This window comes from Poromitra crassiceps, assembly GCF_964638095.1.
Source record: "Poromitra crassiceps genome assembly, chromosome: 19".
NCBI lineage: Eukaryota > Metazoa > Chordata > Actinopteri > Beryciformes > Melamphaidae > Poromitra > Poromitra crassiceps.
In genome coordinates this window covers 12959861-12979719 of record NC_139646.1, presented here as the reverse complement: position 1 = coordinate 12979719, position 19859 = coordinate 12959861, and the positions used below count along the sequence as shown (strand labels likewise).

Here is a 19859-nt window from a genome sequence, read left to right as displayed (position 1 = left end):
CACCTCTATAGGCAGACTCTGACCACATGACTGTTTCTATGTTACCAAGGTGATGTGAGAGACACTTCACCTCTATAGGCAGACTCTGACCACATGACTGTTTCTATGTTACCAAGGTGATGTGAGAGACACTTCACCTCTATAGGTAGACTCTGACCACATGACTGTTTCTATGTTACCAAGGTGATGAGAGACACTTCACCTCTATAGGCAGACTCTGACCACATGACTGTTTCTATGTTACCAAGGTGATGAGAGACACTTCACCTCTATAGGCAGACTCTGACCACATGACTGTTTGTATGTTACCAAGGTGATGAGAGACACTTCACCTCTATAGGCAGACTCTGACCACATGACTGTTTCTATGTTACCAAGGTGATGAGAGACACTTCACCTCTATAGGCAGACTCTGACCACATGACTGTTTGTATGTTACCAAGGTGATGTGAGAGACACTTCACCTCTATAGGCAGACTCTGACCACATGACTGTTTCTATGTTACCAAGGTGATGAGAGACACTTCACCTCTATAGGCAGACTCTGACCACATGACTGTTTGTATGTTACCAAGGTGATGTGAGAGACACTTCACCTCTATAGGTAGACTCTGACCACATGACTGTGTATGTTACCAAGGTGATGTGAGAGACACTTCACCTCTATAGGTAGACTCTGACCACATGACTGTGTATGTTACCAAGGTGATGTGAGAGACACTTCACCTCTATAGGTAGACTCTGACCACATGACTGTTTGTATGTTACCAAGGTGATGTGAGAGACACTTCACCTCTATAGGTAGACTCTGACCACATGACTGTGTATGTTACCAAGGTGATGTGAGAGACACTTCACCTCTATAGGTAGACTCTGACCACATGACTGTTTGTATGTTACCAAGGTGATGAGAGACACTTCACCTCTATAGGCAGACTCTGACCACATGACTGTTTGTATGTTACCAAGGTGATGTGAGAGACACTTCACCTCTATAGGCAGACTCTGACCACATGACTGTTTGTATGTTACCAAGGTGATGTGAGAGACACTTCACCTCTATAGGTAGACTCTGACCACATGACTGTTTGTATGTTACCAAGGTGATGTGAGAGACACTTCACCTCTATAGGTAGACTCTGACCACATGACTGTTTGTATGTTACCAAGGTGATGAGAGACACTTCACCTCTATAGGCAGACTCTGACCACATGACTGTTTGTATGTTACCAAGGTGATGAGAGAGACACTTCACCTCTATAGGCAGACTCTGACCACATGACTGTTTGTATGTTACCAAGGTGATGAGAGACACTTCACCTCTATAGGTAGACTCTGACCACATGACTGTTTCTATGTTACCAAGGTGATGAGAGACACTTTACATGTATGATGATGTGCAGTGAGCAGCTATTATTAGAGATACATGCTGCACGTGTGGCTCAAGTGTGACAACACTGTGGTCAGAGTACGCCGAGCATACCAATGACTTTCAAGGCTAGTTCCCAGGTCTTTGTGTTCCTGTGTGTTTGTGTGTGAAGTTCAGCTAGTTAGTTACAAACTACATGTTTAAGTATAGTGTTGACAAGCTATTTTTTTTTAGAGTAGATAAGATGTAGATTAACTACTTTTCATTGTGATGTAGCTAGTAGTTTGGTCAACTACAGTTTATTAAAGTAGTTCCCCCAACACTGTCTGCATCTATGCGTGCCTATGATCCTACCTCCAGGTGGTCCAGGGAGCGGGTCAGGCTGACGCGTTTGGAGCGGCGGCCTGAGGAGCGTTGCGGGAGAGGAGGGAAGCCCATGGCCAGACCGCGGAACCGAGCGCCCTGAGAGGAGAGAAACGCATTATGTTCACATGCCATATAAACCCAACACCTCACCTTCCACTTTACATGCTGCTGCTGCCCACAAGGACAGCTTCAGACTGCAGCACATCATCTGCCGTGTTGAAGAGGTGGTCGGATGCAACCTGCCAGGACCTACAGCACTTACACACTGCCAGGACGCTAAAGCGGTCTTGGAAAATCATGGCCGACCCCTCCCACCCAGGTCATAATGTCTTGGCAGAAGACTGATGTCTGCCAGTACCAGAACCAGGGCCGGTTCCAGAACAAGATGACTAGGGATGCATCCTAGATAGGAAGGGGTGCAGATGCCCGGCCAAAGGCCGGGCCCGAAAAATTTGACATGTTATTTTACTAAAAATAATAAATTTTACCATCATTTCAAGTAGAATGATACCACCCAAGCAAGAATATTTCAAGTGTTTCAAGTGCTTTACTGAAATATTTGGACCATATAATGATAATACAATTATCTCAACCTTAAAAGGTTACATATAGGTGCCAAAAAGCCATAAATTCACATCAAAGAACAAAGAAAAACAACAATTATAATTCAGGTTTAAACAGTAAGTGTGCAGCTGCAGCATTTATAAATATATATATATATATATATATATATATATATATATATATATACTTTTCAACTGAGCATGCAGACAATTAAAATAAGGGTGCAATGCGTGCTTTTGCACCCCCGTAGAACTGGGCCTGACCAGAACCCTTCAACAGAGGAACAGTTTCTTCCCAACTGCCCTCTGCCTCTTCAATGAGACACCAAAGCCCCCACAAATCAGGACTTTATCACTTCCTCCCCCCGTGCCCCCTGAGCTAAACCAGCCCAGCCCCCCCCCCCCCCCCCCATGGACATTATCTCACGAACACTATCCTACCCCCTATTTATTTATTTATTCACATTTTCTATAGCTATCGTAATAATATCGTTAGAGTGAATTATTTTGGCCACCATGACTCGATCATGTAGTGAAAATCTGATATTGTGACAGCCTGAGCAAGAACACATTCTTACACTCACTCACAGCATCCATCCACTAGTTATATCCCTGAGGACTTCAAACAACACCTCAGAGGCTGCTGTGTGTGTGTGTGTGTGTGTGTGTGTGTGTGTGTGTGTGTGTGTGTGTGTGTGTGTGTGTGTGTGTGTGTGTGTGTGTGTGTGTGTGTGTCTGTGTGTGTCAATAAAGCAGTGTTGCAGTAGCCTGGTCTTGGACACCCACAGATACACCCACAGATACACACACATACATCCATGACACTCATGGCATTAGATAGGCCTTTTGAAGCAATGTTCCATCATCAAAGAGAAGAGCACTTGAGATGACAGGTGGCAGAGCATTTAATCTAACAGTATTAGAGTCAGTATAACAGTATTAGAGTCAGTATAACAGTAGAGTCAGTATAACAGTAGAGTCAGTATAACAGTATTAGAGTCAGTATAACAGTAGAGTCAGTATAACAGTATTAGAGTCAGTATAACACAACAGTATTAGAGTCAGTATAACAGTATTAGAGTCAGTATAACAGTATTAGAGTCAGTATAACAGTAGAGTCAGTATAACAGTATTAGAGTCAGTATAACAGTATTAGAGTCAGTATAACAGTATTAGAGTCAGTATAACAGTAGAGTCAGTATAACAGTATTAGAGTCAGTATAACAGTATTAGAGTCAGTATAACAGTATTAGAGTCAGTATAAAAGTATTAGAGTCAGTATAACAGTAGAGTCAGTATAACAGTATTAGAGTCAGTATAACAGTAGAGTCAGTATAACAGTATTAGAGTCAGTATAACAGTAGAGTCAGTATAACAGTATTAGAGTCAGTATAACAGTATTAGAGTCAGTATAACAGTATTAGAGTCAGTATAACAGTAGAGTCAGTATAACAGTATTAGAGTCAGTATAACAGTAGAGTCAGTATAACAGTATTAGAGTCAGTATAACAGTATTAGAGTCAGTATAACAGTATTAGAGTCAGTATAACAGTATTAGAGTCAGTATAACAGTATTAGAGTCAGTATAACAGTATTAGAGTCAGTATAACAGTATTAGAGTCAGTATAACAGTATTAGAGTCAGTATAACAGTATTAGAGTCAGTATAACAGTATTAGAGTCAGTAAAACAGTATTAGAGTCAGTATAACAGTATTAGAGTCAGTATAACACAACAGTATCAGAGTCAGTATAACAGTATTAGAGTCAGTATAACAGTATTAGAGTCAGTATAACAGTAGAGTCAGTATAACAGTATTAAAGTCAGTAAAACAGTATTAGAGTCACTTTAACAGTATTAGAGTCAGTATAACAGTAGAGTCAGTATAACAGTAGAGTCAGTATAACAGTAGAGTCAGCATAACAGTATGTAGTGAGGTGTCGTGGGCCTAACTTAACGAAACGTCGGTGAAGGAAGGTGCCCACTTGAAAACCCCAATGACCCCATACTGCTGTTGGCTAGGGTAGGTAACTGGTGATTTGTGTCTTGTTTATTAGTTTGTTAGCCTGTTAGCTTGTTTTATTCTGGATTGGGCTTCTACATGTGTTTTTCCTCGGATTTTGGCACAAGGGATAGTAACATCTTGTCCTGTGTATTAATTAATACAAAATGTCATCATTTTGCTTCTATGAGCAGCCATGTGCAGCTTGGCCTAGAGCGAGCACATGCCCTTTTAAAATGGGTTTCTTTTTTCCACTCAAATGTTAAATTCCACATGGTAGACGCAGGCATGTACAGCCCTGTGATTTCGTACTGCATTCTACTTTAGGCAAGCACACAAGCACACACATACTCCCATAGCTTACTGATACACACATAGCCCATACTGTTCACATTTGAACAGATACTGATACCGGTACATACATGTACTGTAAAAGGGTCTGTCTGAAGGCATTTATTAGATTCTGACTCTGGGAAAGTGGGCAAACAGGCAAATTCCCCAAAACTACTGTATCTGTGAACTATCTTGAACCAAATCACACACATTTAGGCTATTCTATGTGATCTCCTTTTGATAACTAATGTAATATTTTTTCACTTCCATTCACTTAGCCTCCCCTGAAACTGCTTGGAGCCCCCCTGGGCAGGCTCGCCTCTCACTTTGAAAACCTCTGATGCAGAACATTTTAGACACAGATGCGCTCTCAGCAGGTAACGAAATTTGGTACAGATAGATTTTACTTGAATCTGCTCGGTAGTACTGATGTAATTCGGTTGGTACCCATTAAAAGTCCAGATTTTGGTACCCAGCCCTACCTACAGTAGCCTACAGCCAGGTCAGTATCTTCACATAATCACTTCCATCTTCCAACACAGCAAATGATCTAGCGTAGTGATTACTCAATATCACTGTGTAAAGGTGATAATATACATAGTAATCTATTACTTTTGGAAGGACTAGTGCCATGGAAACCACTAACTGCACTGAATGAATTTAGAACTGGCTAAGGCGCCGTGTCGACAGGGAACGTGTATTTGAGCAGAGAATGAATTGCAGAAAGGCGCTGGCCTTTCTGCAATTCATTCTCTGAAGGACGCACTAGGAGCGCTCCTCTTTCAAGGACCGCACCTGGCGTGCACTCTTGGCGGCTAGTGTTGTTGGGCGGAGCGCTCTGGGCGTTTCAAGCTGAAAACAGTTGAACATTTGGAGAAAAAGTGCCCTGCTCGTCAATGCTCCGCTCTCAGGTGTTTTAGACAAGGCCTTGATTTGCATACAATGTTTGAGTCCCCTCACATCACATGACTGAGGTGGGCCATGCAAATGGCAGGGGGGGGGGGGAACAAAACAAAAACGCTACGTGTGCTGTGGTCTGTGCACGCTGGAAGCTACGTGTGTTGTGGTCTGTGCACGCTGGAAGCTACGTGTGCTGTGGTCTGTGCACGCTGGAAGCTACGTGTGCTGTGGTCTGTGCACGCTGGAAGCTACGTGTGCTGTGCTCTGTGCATGCTGGAAGCTACGTGTGTTGTGGTCTGTGCACGCTGGAAGCTACGTGTGCTGTGGTCTGTGGACGCTGGAAGCTACGTGTGCTGTGGTCTGTGCACGCTGGAAGCTACGTGTGCTGTGGTCTGTGCACGCTGGAAGCTACGTGTGCTGTGGTCTGTGCACGCTGGAAGCTACGTGTGCTGTGGTCTGTGCACGCTGGAAGCTACGTGTGCTGTGGTCTGTGCACGCTGGAAGCTACGTGTGCTGTGGTCTGTGCACGCTGGAAGCTACGTGTGTTGTGGTCTGTGCACGCTGGAAGCTATGTGTGCTGTGGTCTGTGCACGCTGGAAGCTACGTGTGCTGTGGTCTGTGCACGCTGGAAGCTACATGTGCTGTGGTCTGTGCACGCTGGAAGCTACGTGTGCTGTGGTCTGTGCACGCTGGAAGCTACGTGTGTTGTGGTCTGTGCACGCTGGAAGCTACGTGTGCTGGGGTCTGTGCACGCTGGAAGCTACATGTGCTGTGGTCTGTGCACGCTGGAAGCTACGTGTGCTGTGGTCTGTGCACGCTGGAAGCTACATGTGCTGTGGTCTGTGCACGCTGGAATCTACGTGTGTTGTGGTCTGTGCACGATGGAAGCTACGTGTGCTGTGGTCTGTGCACGCTGGAAGCTACATGTGCTGTGGTCTGTGCACGCTGGAAGCTACGTGTGCTGTGGTCTGTGCACGCTGGAAGCTACGTGTGCTGTGCTCTGTGCATGCTGGAAGCTACGTGTGTTGTGGTCTGTGCACGCTGGAAGCTACGTGTGTTGTGGTCTGTGCACGCTGGAAGCTACGTGTGCTGTGGTCTGTGCACGCTGGAAGCTACGTGTGCTGTGGTCTGTGCACGCTGGAAGCTACGTGTGCTGGGGTCTGTGCACGCTGGAAGCTACGTGTGCTGGGGTCTGTGCACGCTGGAAGCTACATGTGCTGTGCTCTGTGCATGCTGGAAGCTACGTGTGTTGTGGTCTGTGCACGCTGGAAGCTACGTGTGTTGTGGTCTGTGCACGCTGGAAGCTACGTGTGCTGGGGTCTGTGCACGCTGGAAGCTACGTGTGCTGGGGTCTGTGCACGCTGGAAGCTACGTGTGCTGGGGTCTGTGCACGCTGGAAGCTACATGTGCTGTGCTCTGTGCACGCTGGAAGCTACGTGTGCTGTGGTCTGTGCACGCTGGAAGCTACGTGTGTTGTGGTCTGTGCACGCTGGAAGCTATGTGTGCTGTGCTCTGTGCACGCTGGAAGCTACGTGTGTTGTGGTCTGTGCACGCTGGAAGCTACATGTGTTGTGGTCTGTGCACGCTGGAAGCTACGTGTGTTGTGGTCTGTGCACGCTGGAAGCTACGTGTGCTGTGGTCTGTGCACGCTGGAAGCTACGTGTGTTGTGGTCTGTGCACGATGGAAGCTACGTGTGCTGTGGTCTGTGCACGCTGGAAGCTATGTGTGCTGGGGTCTGTGCACGCTGGAAGCTACATGTGCTGTGGTCTGTGCACGCTGGAAGCTACGTGTGCTGTGGTCTGTGCACGCTGGAAGCTACATGTGCTGTGGTCTGTGCACGCTGGAAGCTACGTGTGCTGTGGTCTGTGCACGCTGGAAGCTACGTGTGCTGTGCTCTGTGCACGCTGGAAGCTACGTGTGTTGTGGTCTGTGCACGCTGGAAGCTACGTGTGTTGTGGTCTGTGCACGCTGGAAGCTACGTGTGTTGTGGTCTGTGCACGCTGGAAGCTACGTGTGCTGTGGTCTGTGCACGCTGGAAGCTACGTGTGCTGGGGTCTGTGCACGCTGGAAGCTACGTGTGTTGTGCTCTGTGCACGCTGGAAGCTACGTGTGCTGTGGTCTGTGCACGCTGGAAGTGCTCTGGACATGATTTCCAAAGCATTCTGATCTGAAAAACACGTTTCCGATGGACACAGCCAGTCAGCCACTGAGTGTAACAGTATGCCATAAAAATGCCTAAAGTAAAATCAGCCCATGTGAAGAGATTAAAGCAAAAAAAAATCTTCTGACTGAAATCTTTTCCAGGCCTATGTTAGTTATTTCTGGTTTTTTAATGTGTCTGCTCGCCCCCCCCACCCCCCCGCCGTGCGGTGGCTTCTCATAGGTTTTCATGTGGAAAAAAAAGGCAGACACTGTGTACATAATATTGACTCATTTCACTCTAAAGTTCCGAAACACCCAGTAATGATGCATTAATTATTATGTTCCAGGCTGAATCTTCCAACAGACATGCAAATTAGTGGTGATAATAAATCACAATTTATATATGTTGTTGTTTTATAAAGTCAAACTGATTTTTTCTAAATAAAAGCCTTCATTCAAACCCATACAATACACAAATTGAAATATAATATACATACATAGGGCTTTAATTTTTTTTACTTTTCACATTTCATATCTAACTCCAACTGACTGAAATCCATCATAGCGACTGAGAAATTGAATCCCTGCATACTGGGGTCATCAAGCTTTATAGTCCAAAGCCATTTGACCATGTACACACTGACAAGCGCTATATGGGATACTCAACTTGCTTTGCCCGGGGGCCACTTTCGTGAAATGATAGAAGGCCAGGGGCCAGTTAATAAACAAACAATATACGTTTTTCTGTCGCGGATTGTAAGTTTTTGGGGTGTCAGCTGGAGTTTAGTCTGACAATGTTGTGCACACCGGATAGTTAGTTAGGTTAAGTTAGTTAGGTTAAGTACATAAGTGCCTGGGTAGCGAGCAGACGGCAGTATTTGACAATTTAGCAGCTAAATCATAGATTATTGAAAGATATTCCATATTCCAGACTGAAATGCTATAACAGAAGTGGAGTATTGGCCAGAATGAGATGAACATTTGGACACTTATTCAGCTTGCATGTTGCGTTCAGGTGCACTGTAAAAAAAGAAAAAAGAAAAAAGAAAAATGTGTGTTTGTTTTTTTTGCAATTCCATCGCGGGCCACATGCGGCTGTGTGGCCCGCGGGCCGCAAGTTGAGTATCACTGCGTATAAGCTAAAGATGAGCAGAAAAATAGGTTAGTCTTGCATTCCCTTGATAGATTATGTCTAATATTAGCTTGTGAACAACTGATGTTCTTTCTTCCATGCATCATAAATATTCTGCTAGTTTTTATCGACTCACAAATTACATTTAGCTAAACTTGAGTTATTCCATTAGAATATTTCAATCAAACAGCTGGCGAGCAAGTAATTAATCAAAGCTGATTGGCTCCCCAGGGCCAAGCTAACACACATTGAATGTGATTGGCTGATTAGGATGGGTCTTGTGTGTGTGTGTGTGTGTGTGTGTGTGTGTGTGTGTGTGTGTGTGTGTGTGTGTGTGTGTGTGTGTGTGTGTGTGTGTGTGTGTGTGTGTGTGTGTGTGTGTGTGTGTGTTCAGCTAAGCTGCTTAGTTATAATCAGTCAAACACATATTTGGACACTTCATCATATGTGACCACAAACATTCTCACATACTCTATTTATATCAGTGTCTTTTGCCTGACTTTTGTTTACCCCGCCCGGTCACTTAAAAATAATTATTTATAATACCAATGAAGCAAAAGGTCAACAAAAGGCCTTTTAAGAGATCCTGGGATTTGGGTTCAAATAAAAAGGACAGACTTGATCTTGGTGGTGGTGAGGTTGTTTTGGGTGTGGCTGTGTTAGAGCTGGCTCAGAGATTTATTTATTTATTTATTTTACCTTTATTTTACCAGGCGAGACAATTAAGAACAAAATTCTTATTTACAATGTCGGCCTTCAGAGAAACATCTGAAAGGCAAGATCTAACTGGAAAGCTCTCAACTCTTATCTGTGCAGTTGATCTCTCGCTCTCTCACACACGTACATACACACACACGCGCACACACACACACATACATACACACACGCGCGCACACACACACATACGCGCGCACACACACACACACACACACACACATACATACTTACTCCCGCTTTCTATTTTGATGTCTACACAGAAAAGACACATCCTTCCTGTTTATGAGACAACACAGCTGTCAACACACACACACACACACACACACACACACACACACACACACACACACACACACACACACACACACACACACACACACACACACACACACACACACACACACACACACACACACACACACACACACACACACACACACACACACACACGTATTACTTGCAAAACAACCACCACATCAATGTGCCTGAGGCTGGTTGATTCCATACCTTGGGGTGGAAATGGTCGACGAGGAGGACTGCAGTGAAATATTTGAAAATGCCAAAAGAATCTGTGTGCAACAGTGTGTGGTCCATTCAGTTGAGAATTATACATAGATTGCAAATCTCGCCCAGTCTTCGTCACAAAATGAATGCTAGCCTGTCCCCTCTCTGTCTTAAGCCTGTCCCCTCTCTGTCTTAAGCCTGTCCCCTCTCTGTCTTAAGCCTGTCCCCTCTCTGTCTTAAGCCTGTCCCCTCTCTGTCTTAAGCCTGTCCCCTTTCTGTCTTAAGCCTGTCCCCTCTCTGTCTTAAGCCTGTCCCCTCTCTGTCTTAAGTCTGTCCCCTCTCTGTCTTAAGTGCAAGACTGAGATGGGAGATTATTCTCACTGTATATGGTCATGTTCTAAAATAGAACGATATTGGTCGGGTATAGTGCAGCAGCTGAGTGTGATCTTTGGTGTGGAGTTGGACCTGGATCCTGTCTGACTTATTCTTGGCTTTCCTCATAGGAAGGAAGCTTGTTAACAAACATCACAAACAACTTTTTAATTTATTAACATATGCTGCAAGGAAAAACATTCTAAGGAAAAGCCAAGAAAAATGGACCAAATAATCATGCAGTGCATCATGCCTATGGAGTTTCTTACGTTACACTCAACAACAGATACCTTCTACAAGGTCTGGGACCCATACCTACAGTACATTGACCCCAACCTAGCAGAGACACTTAGGCCATGTTCACATTACAGGCAAATCCGATTTGCTGATAAATTCATTAATCATCATTATCTTGATTGGTTTCCCAAATCTGATTTTGGAGTGTGTCCGCACTGCCACAAATCTGATTTTCAAATTGGATCTGTGTCTAGACCTAAACAGCCTATCTGCATGGGGTTGCTATTAGGGTTATCAAAAGTATCGATAGTATCGAAAAGTATCAATACTGAAAATTTGAATTGGATACAATACTCATTTGCAACAGTTTTGATACCATCAGTGCTTTCTTTTAATGAAAAATCACTGATTTTCCTCTCCCTATCATTTGTTATCTGTTGCTTCAACAAGCTAAACATGTTCTGATGGCTAGAGCAGGGCTAATCTGCTGTCTAAATTAAAAGTTTTATCAGGCCTAGATTATGGAGAAGTGTGCGTCTGTCCATCCATCTGTCTAACTTTATTTTTATACCTCTTGATGTGTCGTCATCCCCCTCTTCCCGTGGTATTGATATTTTCCTGGGTATCGGTATCGAATTAGAAATTATAGTATCGTGACATCCCTAGTTGCTATGGTAACGGACACACGCGCCAAATAATAACAACACCTTTTGTCCCCTGGATATGACGTAGGCTCTGTGTGTCGCGTTGCGAGTGACGTTCAAATCAGATTTGGTGGATCTGCGCGTCCGCACTGAAGACACATCAGTCGAAAGCACATTTGAAGCAGATTGGAAACTACCTCCATATGTGGTTTGGGACAAGTGACACAAATCAGACTTGGAGCATCCAGACTTAAGGGCCATGTTCAGACTAGGAGGCCAAATCCGATTTGTGAACTTTAGTGACCTATTAATGACTTTATCCAGATTGGTTTTATGAGTCTGGACGCTCCAAGTCTGATTTGTGTCACTTGTCCCAAACCACATATGGAGGTAGTTTCCAATCTGCTTCAAATGTGGTTTCAACTGATGTGTCTTCAGCACGGACGCGCAGATCCACCAAATCTGATCTGAACGTCACTCGCAACGCGACACACAGAGCCTACGTCATATCCAGGCAACAAAAGGTGTTGTTATTATTTGCCACGTAGCAACCCATGCAGATAGGCTGTTTAGGTCTGGACACACAGAGTGGACACACTCCCAAATCAGATTTGGGAAACCAATCAAGATAATGATGATTAATGACTTTAGCAGCAAATCGGATTTGCCTGTAATGTGAACATGGCCTCATAAAACCAATTTGGATAAAGTCATTAATAGGTCACTAAAGTTCACAAATCAGATTTGGCCTCCTAGTCTGAACATGGCCTAACTGTGGGGGTCCTTAACAGAAGTGACACTGCCACTTGATTACTGCCTTGTACTGTATACATATATTTATTTAATTATTTATATTTATTTCTTCTCTCTTCTTTTTGTTTATTCGTCCATCTTCTCTTACTGTCCAGATCAATGTCGGGCCCATCTGGTAAAATGTCTGAGCTGCCATGTTCTTGCCTTGTTTTTGTTTGTCACTTGTTTGTTAAAATCTGAAATTCCAAATAAAAATATAATTGGAAAAAAATGCATGCACAGTCCACATCAAATGTGCATTATGCTATATATTGACTGCTGATTATAAAATATTTGAAAAATAATTAAGATTATGATACAAATTTCTAATAGAATTTCTGACAGTAGTAGTAGTCCAGTAGACCACATTATGGTTCATTGCTAATAGAATCAGTCTTTGTAGTAAGACTAAGTCTTAAAGATATGTTCTTGTGATGGCATTACCTGTCTTGAAATATTGACAGTTGAATTTTTGGTACCAAGATTATTACAAAAATGAATATATAGCTTTTTGTAATGCAACCCTACATTTATTTCCCATGGAGATTCAAGTGACTGCAGGCTAAAGACGTTTAGATAGTGAAGCAGTGCCACCTTGTGGCAAACAGGCAATTAAAAAAAGTATTCATGTATATACTGCAAGTTACAAGCAGATAAAAAAAACTTGGACTGTTCGTAATACATGCATCTGTAATAAATGCAGCTTCTTCTCTTGACAAACCAATCTCGAGCCATGTGGCTTACCATGAGAGCCTCCAAGGCTCTGCGTCTCAGGTCTGAAGACATTGTTCAAAAGAGGTTAACATCCACCTTCCTGTCACTGTCACCCCCCCCTGCCCCCAACCTGCGGCACACTTCCTCTGATTGTCCCCAGGGTCCCCGGCACCCTGTGCATCCAAGCCCGTAGTCCCGTACCACCAGCCAGCCTCCAACTCAAAGAAACAAGAGTCGACTATCCCATTTACACTCAATGGTCTATCCCCATTAACTGTCTAATATGCAAAAGGAAGAAGGGGAGAGTGAGCTTGTGAGTACTGCAACAGACGCAAGGTTATTGCAGCAGGAATCCAGTCAAGCTGGATGAGCGATGGCGGTACTGTACTGCAGTTAACTCGCTCCCTCAATATCTCTGTCTTTATCTCTCTCTTCCTTTTTCTCTACTCTAAACAGTCAAACAGCCAGTCACTGGCACAATGGACCTCAACGCAACAGGAAATGTACTCTTCTAAAACAATGTAAGCAATCAATGCAACTGTAGCCAAATCTTAACTCACTTAACTGAAAATAGTTGCCATATAGTTCTCATTTAATTGTTTGACCCACGTTACTAATATAGCCTAACCATGTTGTTTGAATCTCTGCACTGTTAATATGCAAGCAAACATTTTTTTTAAACCACACACAAAAAAGTAGCAGTGGACAAATTATCTTTGCTTCACAAGTCTCAAAACTAAGTCTAATGTTACCAGCGAGACTCCGCTGTGTGTCCATGACCACGGGGAAACAGGTGGTTTTCAGGTGCAGGTAGATGCTTTGGCTCGTGAATAATACATGATTTGATACCTGAGTAGTGGGGATTATATCTTGTCTATCTGCTCATACTGGGAGAAAGCCAATTGATGTGCTGCTTGGTAAAGCACGGATGGTGGGTGGGTTTGAACGTATCTCACCATCCATTTCAAAACCACTGCGAGTTTGACATCTTAGCGGGTAACTGGCACTGAAGCACGAGGCCTGGTGGTGAATCAGAAGGGGAGATGGAGTGAAAGGCAGCAGAGGGGTGAACAACACAGATGAATTTATAGCCCTCAATAAAGGGTAGTCTTGGATACACACTCCAGAGTAACAGGTTGTAGCACTCCTAACCCTAACCCTACACTCCAGAGTAAATTTCCACTGAGCGAGGGTGATGCCTGCTGTCCGGGCTTCTCATCTCGGGGCCAGTTTTAACACAACCCTTCCACAAGCCCACAGATACTGGCAGAGCTTAGCACACACAGAGTGGAGAGTGAGATGAGCACAGGGACACTATGCAGAATAGAGTTGGGCGTCGACTACTTCTACTAAAAACATCAGAAAAATAAGAAGAAAAAAACAAATCTGATCTGAAAAATAAAGTCACCGAGCAGCGTAGAAAAACCAAGAAAACAATCAAGGGTAATAATTACCGGTACTAATCCAAACACTTTCATCGCTCACTCTCAAGCGTACCTTTTTGTCCCCCTCCTTGGCGCCGCCTCGTTTCCTCTCTCTCTCGGCTCTCCCCGTCCCGGCTCTGTCCCTGTCCCTGTCCCTGTCCCCGGCGCCAAACAGCTTCTTAGCCCACTCGTCTTTCTGAGCGGCCAGCCTGTGGATGTGGATGTGGGAGTGTGGGGGAGGAGGAGGAGGCTGGCTCCCTCCGGGCGGCGGCAGGTGGTCTCCGGGGGCCAGCGGGGCCCGGTAGCGGTCGGCCGGGATCTTGTTCATGGGCGGGGGCAAGGTGCTGCAGTTAGCCGAGGACCATCCGTCGGTCGACTCCGCGTAGGACTCCTGATCGCTGCTCAGGCCCTGGTGGTGGCTGTGGTGCTGCTGCTGACGCCAGTCTCTCAACACATGGACTGGCAGCCAACGCTGCTGCTCCACTCCTCCTCCTCCTCCACCAGCACCTCCTCTCTTCTCTCCTCCCCCTACAGCTCCTCCCCGCTTCCCCGGCGGGTAGTGGTGCGGGTGTGGGTGTGCGCCTCGAGAGTGCCTCCCGGGGACATCGGGGTGAGACAAGGGGAGCGGGTGAGGGAGGTCGGCCAGGTGCGGCTCATGGCGGTAGTGGCCGTTTCTCAGAGCTGGGGGAGGGGGAGGCGGGTGGGAGGAGGCCGCGGCTCCTTGCGTGGGGCTCCAGGCCTGCTGGGACGGAGGGGGGCTGTCCCAGTGGCGCGGTCCGGGGATGTGGTTATGGTTAGGAGGACCTCCGAGGTCCACTAACAGCACTCTGTTACTCTTCTCCTCTGGTAAAAAGTTCCCTATGCCGCTGTCGCTGTTGCTGCTGGTGCTGTGGTTCTGTTGGGCATCGTTATCTGGATCGTGGAAGGCCCGGGCCCGGACCCCCTCTATGTTGTCCCCCATGTCCCGGTAGAGGACAGAGACAAACTGGAGGAGAGGCTGAGAAGTGGGGGGGAATTCCAGGCAGCCCCCGGTGTCTGGGTCAGGGGTACACTCAAAGCCAAACCTCCTGGCCACACCCAGATGGACCTTGGGAAATCACAATAGCCGTGGAAGGTCAGTCAAAAGGGTGAACTGGACATTATCCTATACTGAATTGTTGCTGTCTGAACACGATTTACCTGTATATAGATTATGTTCAAGTATCATGCTTAGATTTTGTTTTGATTAACATCTCACATTTACTTGGTTCTCACTAAGTTCAATTAAGCTCAAGCTTTCTGTGAAGAGCTGCGGGACAGCTCTTCACAGAAGAGTCTTGATGACTCTTTCAGCAAAGAGTCATCAAATGCATCAAGAGAAGTTATCATATTTATTTTAGTGTTGAGATTTTATGGAACAAAATGTATGGTGTGTGTGTGTGTTTGTGTCATCTTGGAAATGGTACAAAATCTTTATTTGATCACATATCACATCATGTTGTCATCCAGTCATACCTGGTGGTGACAGAGGTCTGGGTCCACAATGAAGACGTGACAGGAAGTCCTCAAACCGCCCTCTTCCTCTTGTCCATTGCTGTAGAGATGGTCGTCATGGTCGTCCGTGGCCTGCATGGTGACTAGTCCGAAGAAGCGGCGGTCATCAGGGCAACAGGCGCTGAAGGCTAATTTCTCGGCAGGATAGCTGGCCAGTACCTGCCCTCTGTCACTGCACAGACGGACACTGTCGTGCATGACCTCGGAGAATAACATTAATGTCAATTTCAAGTTTACAATAGGGAAAATAAGGAAGTATAGTGACCTAAAATCATTAAGAATAACATGATGACTGAGCTTTCTGGTTGGATTTGGGGGGCTAGATCACCATATGATTCCCGAGCGCGGCACTGCTGCCGCTCACCGCTCCCCCAGCGGATGGGTCAAATGCGGAGAACAAATTTCGCACACTCAGGTGTGTGACAATCAGTGGGACTTTACCTTTACCTTACCTTTCCATGTTCATATACTTTTATTACACTGCTCAAACAAAATCGTATTCAAAGTCCTTGTTGCCAGTACTTATTTGATATGTATTTGACTTATTTAATCCCTTTGATCAATAATAAAATCATACAAAAATCATAATAAATGTAAAAATACTAAAAGTTGACATCATTGATTGACTACTAAAAGTAGCAGCTTTGAGTACCATTTTATTTTTTACTCCTTTGTAAAGTTGTTATAAAGTGGATAAATACAAATAAGATTATCATCAGCATCATCATCATCATCATCAGATGGGTAACAAAATATTCAACCATACCTTCATGAGGACCAGGGAGTGGATCTTTTGCTCGGCCCGGAGACGCCTCATACTGCCTCTGATGGCTTGCAGGCTGTCATTCTCTAGGCTCGTCCCTGTGGAGGCCAGCTCGATGGAGCCCAGGTAGCCCACCATCATGCCCACGTTAAGGATGCCTTCGCTGGGCTCTAGGCCCAGGTGGGCCCCCTCTACGACATCCACCTCGTGCTCTTCACGGTGGTGAAGGTGAAGATGGTGGAAGTCTGAGTCCAGGAAGACCGAGTCATCGTTCAGAACTCGGACCATCTCCTCCTCAGAGAGCAGGTTGGGGTTGCTCCGAGAACGCGATGAGTTCCGGTACGGAGGCAATTCGGGTTCCGACGGCGGGCGAGGCTTGGAAGGGGAGGCAACCACCGCTCTCTCTTTGTCCGAGCTGCTGGAGGAGTGGCTGGAGTTCTCAAAGATCATGTTGAAGATTCCTCCAGACTGCAGCTCCGCCACCACCTTCTCTGCCCGGTTGATTCCCAGCTGCTTAGAATCGAGCTTAGGCTTGTACCAACCCCCACGGCATGCGGAGCCTGACCTGCCATTGTTGTTGTTGTTAACACTGTTATCATGGAAGCCGTCCAACTCATCATCGCTGGAGCACGAGTCTGGGTACGATGCTGCCATTGTAGTGCTGCTATGGTGGCGGCCACCAGCGGTGCGTTGGTGGTGGTGATGATGTCGTCGGTGGCGCTCTCCCTCAGCGACGACAAGTTTCAAGACACCGGAGCAGCGTCCGATCAATTTGACCACATCTTCATGTGACGCCTTGGAGACGTTGATGTCATTGACGGAGAGGATGTGGTCCCCTGAGCGCAAACCCACATAGTCTGCAGGGCTCCCTTTCAGGATGCAGCTGAGGAGACAAGGGCTTTGGCCCGATAGTGTAAAGCCATAACCGGTCCTCCCTCGGGCCACCTCCACAGCCCGGACACGACCCTGCTGCGTGGAGGAGGCGGCTGGTGGAGGCTGGGATGAGTTGACGCCACTTCCACCACCGCAAGGACGTCTCTTGGAAGTTGCATCCGATTGTCTGAACATTGTTCTGGGGGATCTTTCTCTTGTCTATTGATCCAGCAATTTTCAATGACTCATTCTACGTTTGTAGGCTCAGCTTAAGCAGGGACACAGGGGTATATTCATTGTGTCTCTTCTTGTCAAGACGCTCTGCTGCCACAGTGGTATGAGAAAACGAGCTGCGGCCCTAAATGTAGCAGATGGGTGAAAGGATGGCCTCAGTTCTGGCACGGCCCTGCCAGCGCTCCCATCATGGTGTCACTGTCTCCCAGTTCACCTGCAGGCAGCACAACAGAGCAGAGCTAATGTTACATCAAACAGCGCTTTCTGCATCCTCACCATACTCTGGCTCAGGGTGGCTCTCCCTGCCTCCACCTGGGCCTTTATACTAGCCTACTTATTCTGTATGTAGCCCATAAAACACAATATTATTATTAATGGCAATGTCAACAGCAGTGCAGACCGGACCATGCATACAGCCACACCTGAATAGGGTGGAGTCGGGACAGTTCTATCCAATGGGAGGTACGGTTTCAAACAGAGGCGTTCTTCACACCTGGTCCTGAACATTATTTTGGTATGCCATAGGTAACATGCAGCATGCGAGCAGGTAACAGAGAGACCACCAGCCAACAAAACCAGCGCTTTGGGATTACCAAAGCCTTGAACATTCGCTATCAACTCGTCTTTTCAATTTGTATGTATTCAACAGCTCTGCTTGGCAACACAAAGCCCATGACGTTCACTGAGAAAAGCGAGCTAACCTACGGTATGCTATGTGGTAAGTTTGCTAGCATAGCTAGCATTTTTGGGTGGCTACATCTTACTACCATACGGCATTTCAGCCGTTATTGAAATAGATATTATGCTATACGCTGGTCATCTAAAATGGGTAATGCGCCGTTTATTCTTTGAATTTACTGAAGTTACAAACTTTTTCTTCATATCCGTGACTTGCTGTTCAATGCAAAGGCGCATCCACCCATGCTTAAGCTGTAGTCCCGCCCCCATTTTCCAGAATGTTGGAATGTCAGAGTGTAACCATGACAACGACGATGTACACAGACTTTTATGTCCTGTCATTGGTTTCCCAAGATGTCAGTCAGCCATGCAACAGTTTGCCGAGAAATTGACAAAAGTTAGATTGAGAAATCACAAATAAAGTATTTACAGTCGCATACTCCACAGGTGTAAAAAATGAGCATTGTAGAGAGCGAACATCCATGTTATAAATACTCGGAGTATCTACTGAACACATCATGCACGAATAATTATGCATTTTACTTCCAAGCAGCGGGAGATAGCCAGCTAGGGACGACAACAGCTGGCTAACGGTATATATGACTTGTGCGTTGTAAAGCAGGGGCTAGCCAAGGAAAAGGTGGCTGCAGGTCTTTTATATTCCGACAAAGATGTTTGGTTTTCCGTAATGAGTTTGTTCAGCGAGAGTTTAAAATGACTTACTTCTCAGCGTCCGGTGATGATGCTGCTCGGGCAGAGGCCATAGTTTTGTAGCTATGGTTAGTTGGGTAAACTCAGAGACGATGGGTAAACAAAAAAAAGACTGCACCATCTGGCGAAGTAACGTTACAGAGGAGGAGGAGAGGGAGGTGTGTTTAGACTGGGGAGGGAGGGGGGCATATATGATAGAGCTTAACCAGCAATGTAAATAATACGAGAGATACTAAATGTTTCTTGCGTCAGCATGTTTCTCAAAACTTTCTAACGTCAAGGATCCCATTTGGTAAGATTGTCCCAGGGTCCCCCTTCATTAATTTATATATAATATACACGTGTGTGTGTGTGTGTGTGTGTGTGTGTGTGTGTGTATATGTGTGTGTGTATATATATATATATATACATACATACATAGTTTTTTGTACAGTGTAGTTTTTTATTTACTTTATTTTTTTATTGATTATATTTTAACTTATATTTATTTACAGTTTTATTACAGAAAGTGTATTTAGCCCATGACCAAAATAGTACTCATACTGCAATCAATAAGTGAACCTCTTGAAAACCATCACAGAAAACCTGACAAGTGTGGCATATTAAGATGCTTATCACAATAGAAGTCCACTCTTGAAAATGTGCAATTTTTTTTTCTTAAAGCCTCCCAGAGAGAGAGCTGCTTCATGAACCATATGGCAGCTGCCTGGTAATCCTGTTAATACTGTTCAATCATGCAGACACTGCTCTTAAAGGGTGGTGTAAAACAAACAGGCTGTAATACAGGAACAGTTTTAATACTAGTCTATGAAGGAGAATTACCACCTACTGTGAGAAACGGGTCTATATCTAATG

At 45.4% G+C, this 19859-nt stretch overlaps 1 protein-coding gene across 1 annotated transcript in view; it reads right to left on the bottom strand.

Moving 5' to 3' along the window:
- Window positions 1–17885, bottom strand: part of rgs12b (regulator of G protein signaling 12b) — a gene marked incomplete at both ends in the record, with an annotated part of 91692 nt that extends 73807 nt beyond the window's left edge. The window contains 6 exon segments of the mRNA XM_083655788.1: window positions 1725–1832; window positions 14286–15299; window positions 15707–15946; window positions 16512–17585; window positions 17587–17631; window positions 17865–17885. Coding sequence (XP_083511914.1) covers window positions 1725–1832; window positions 14286–15299; window positions 15707–15946; window positions 16512–17585; window positions 17587–17631; window positions 17865–17885 — 2502 coding nt within the window.
- Between the last annotated feature and the right edge of the window lie 1974 nt (window positions 17886–19859).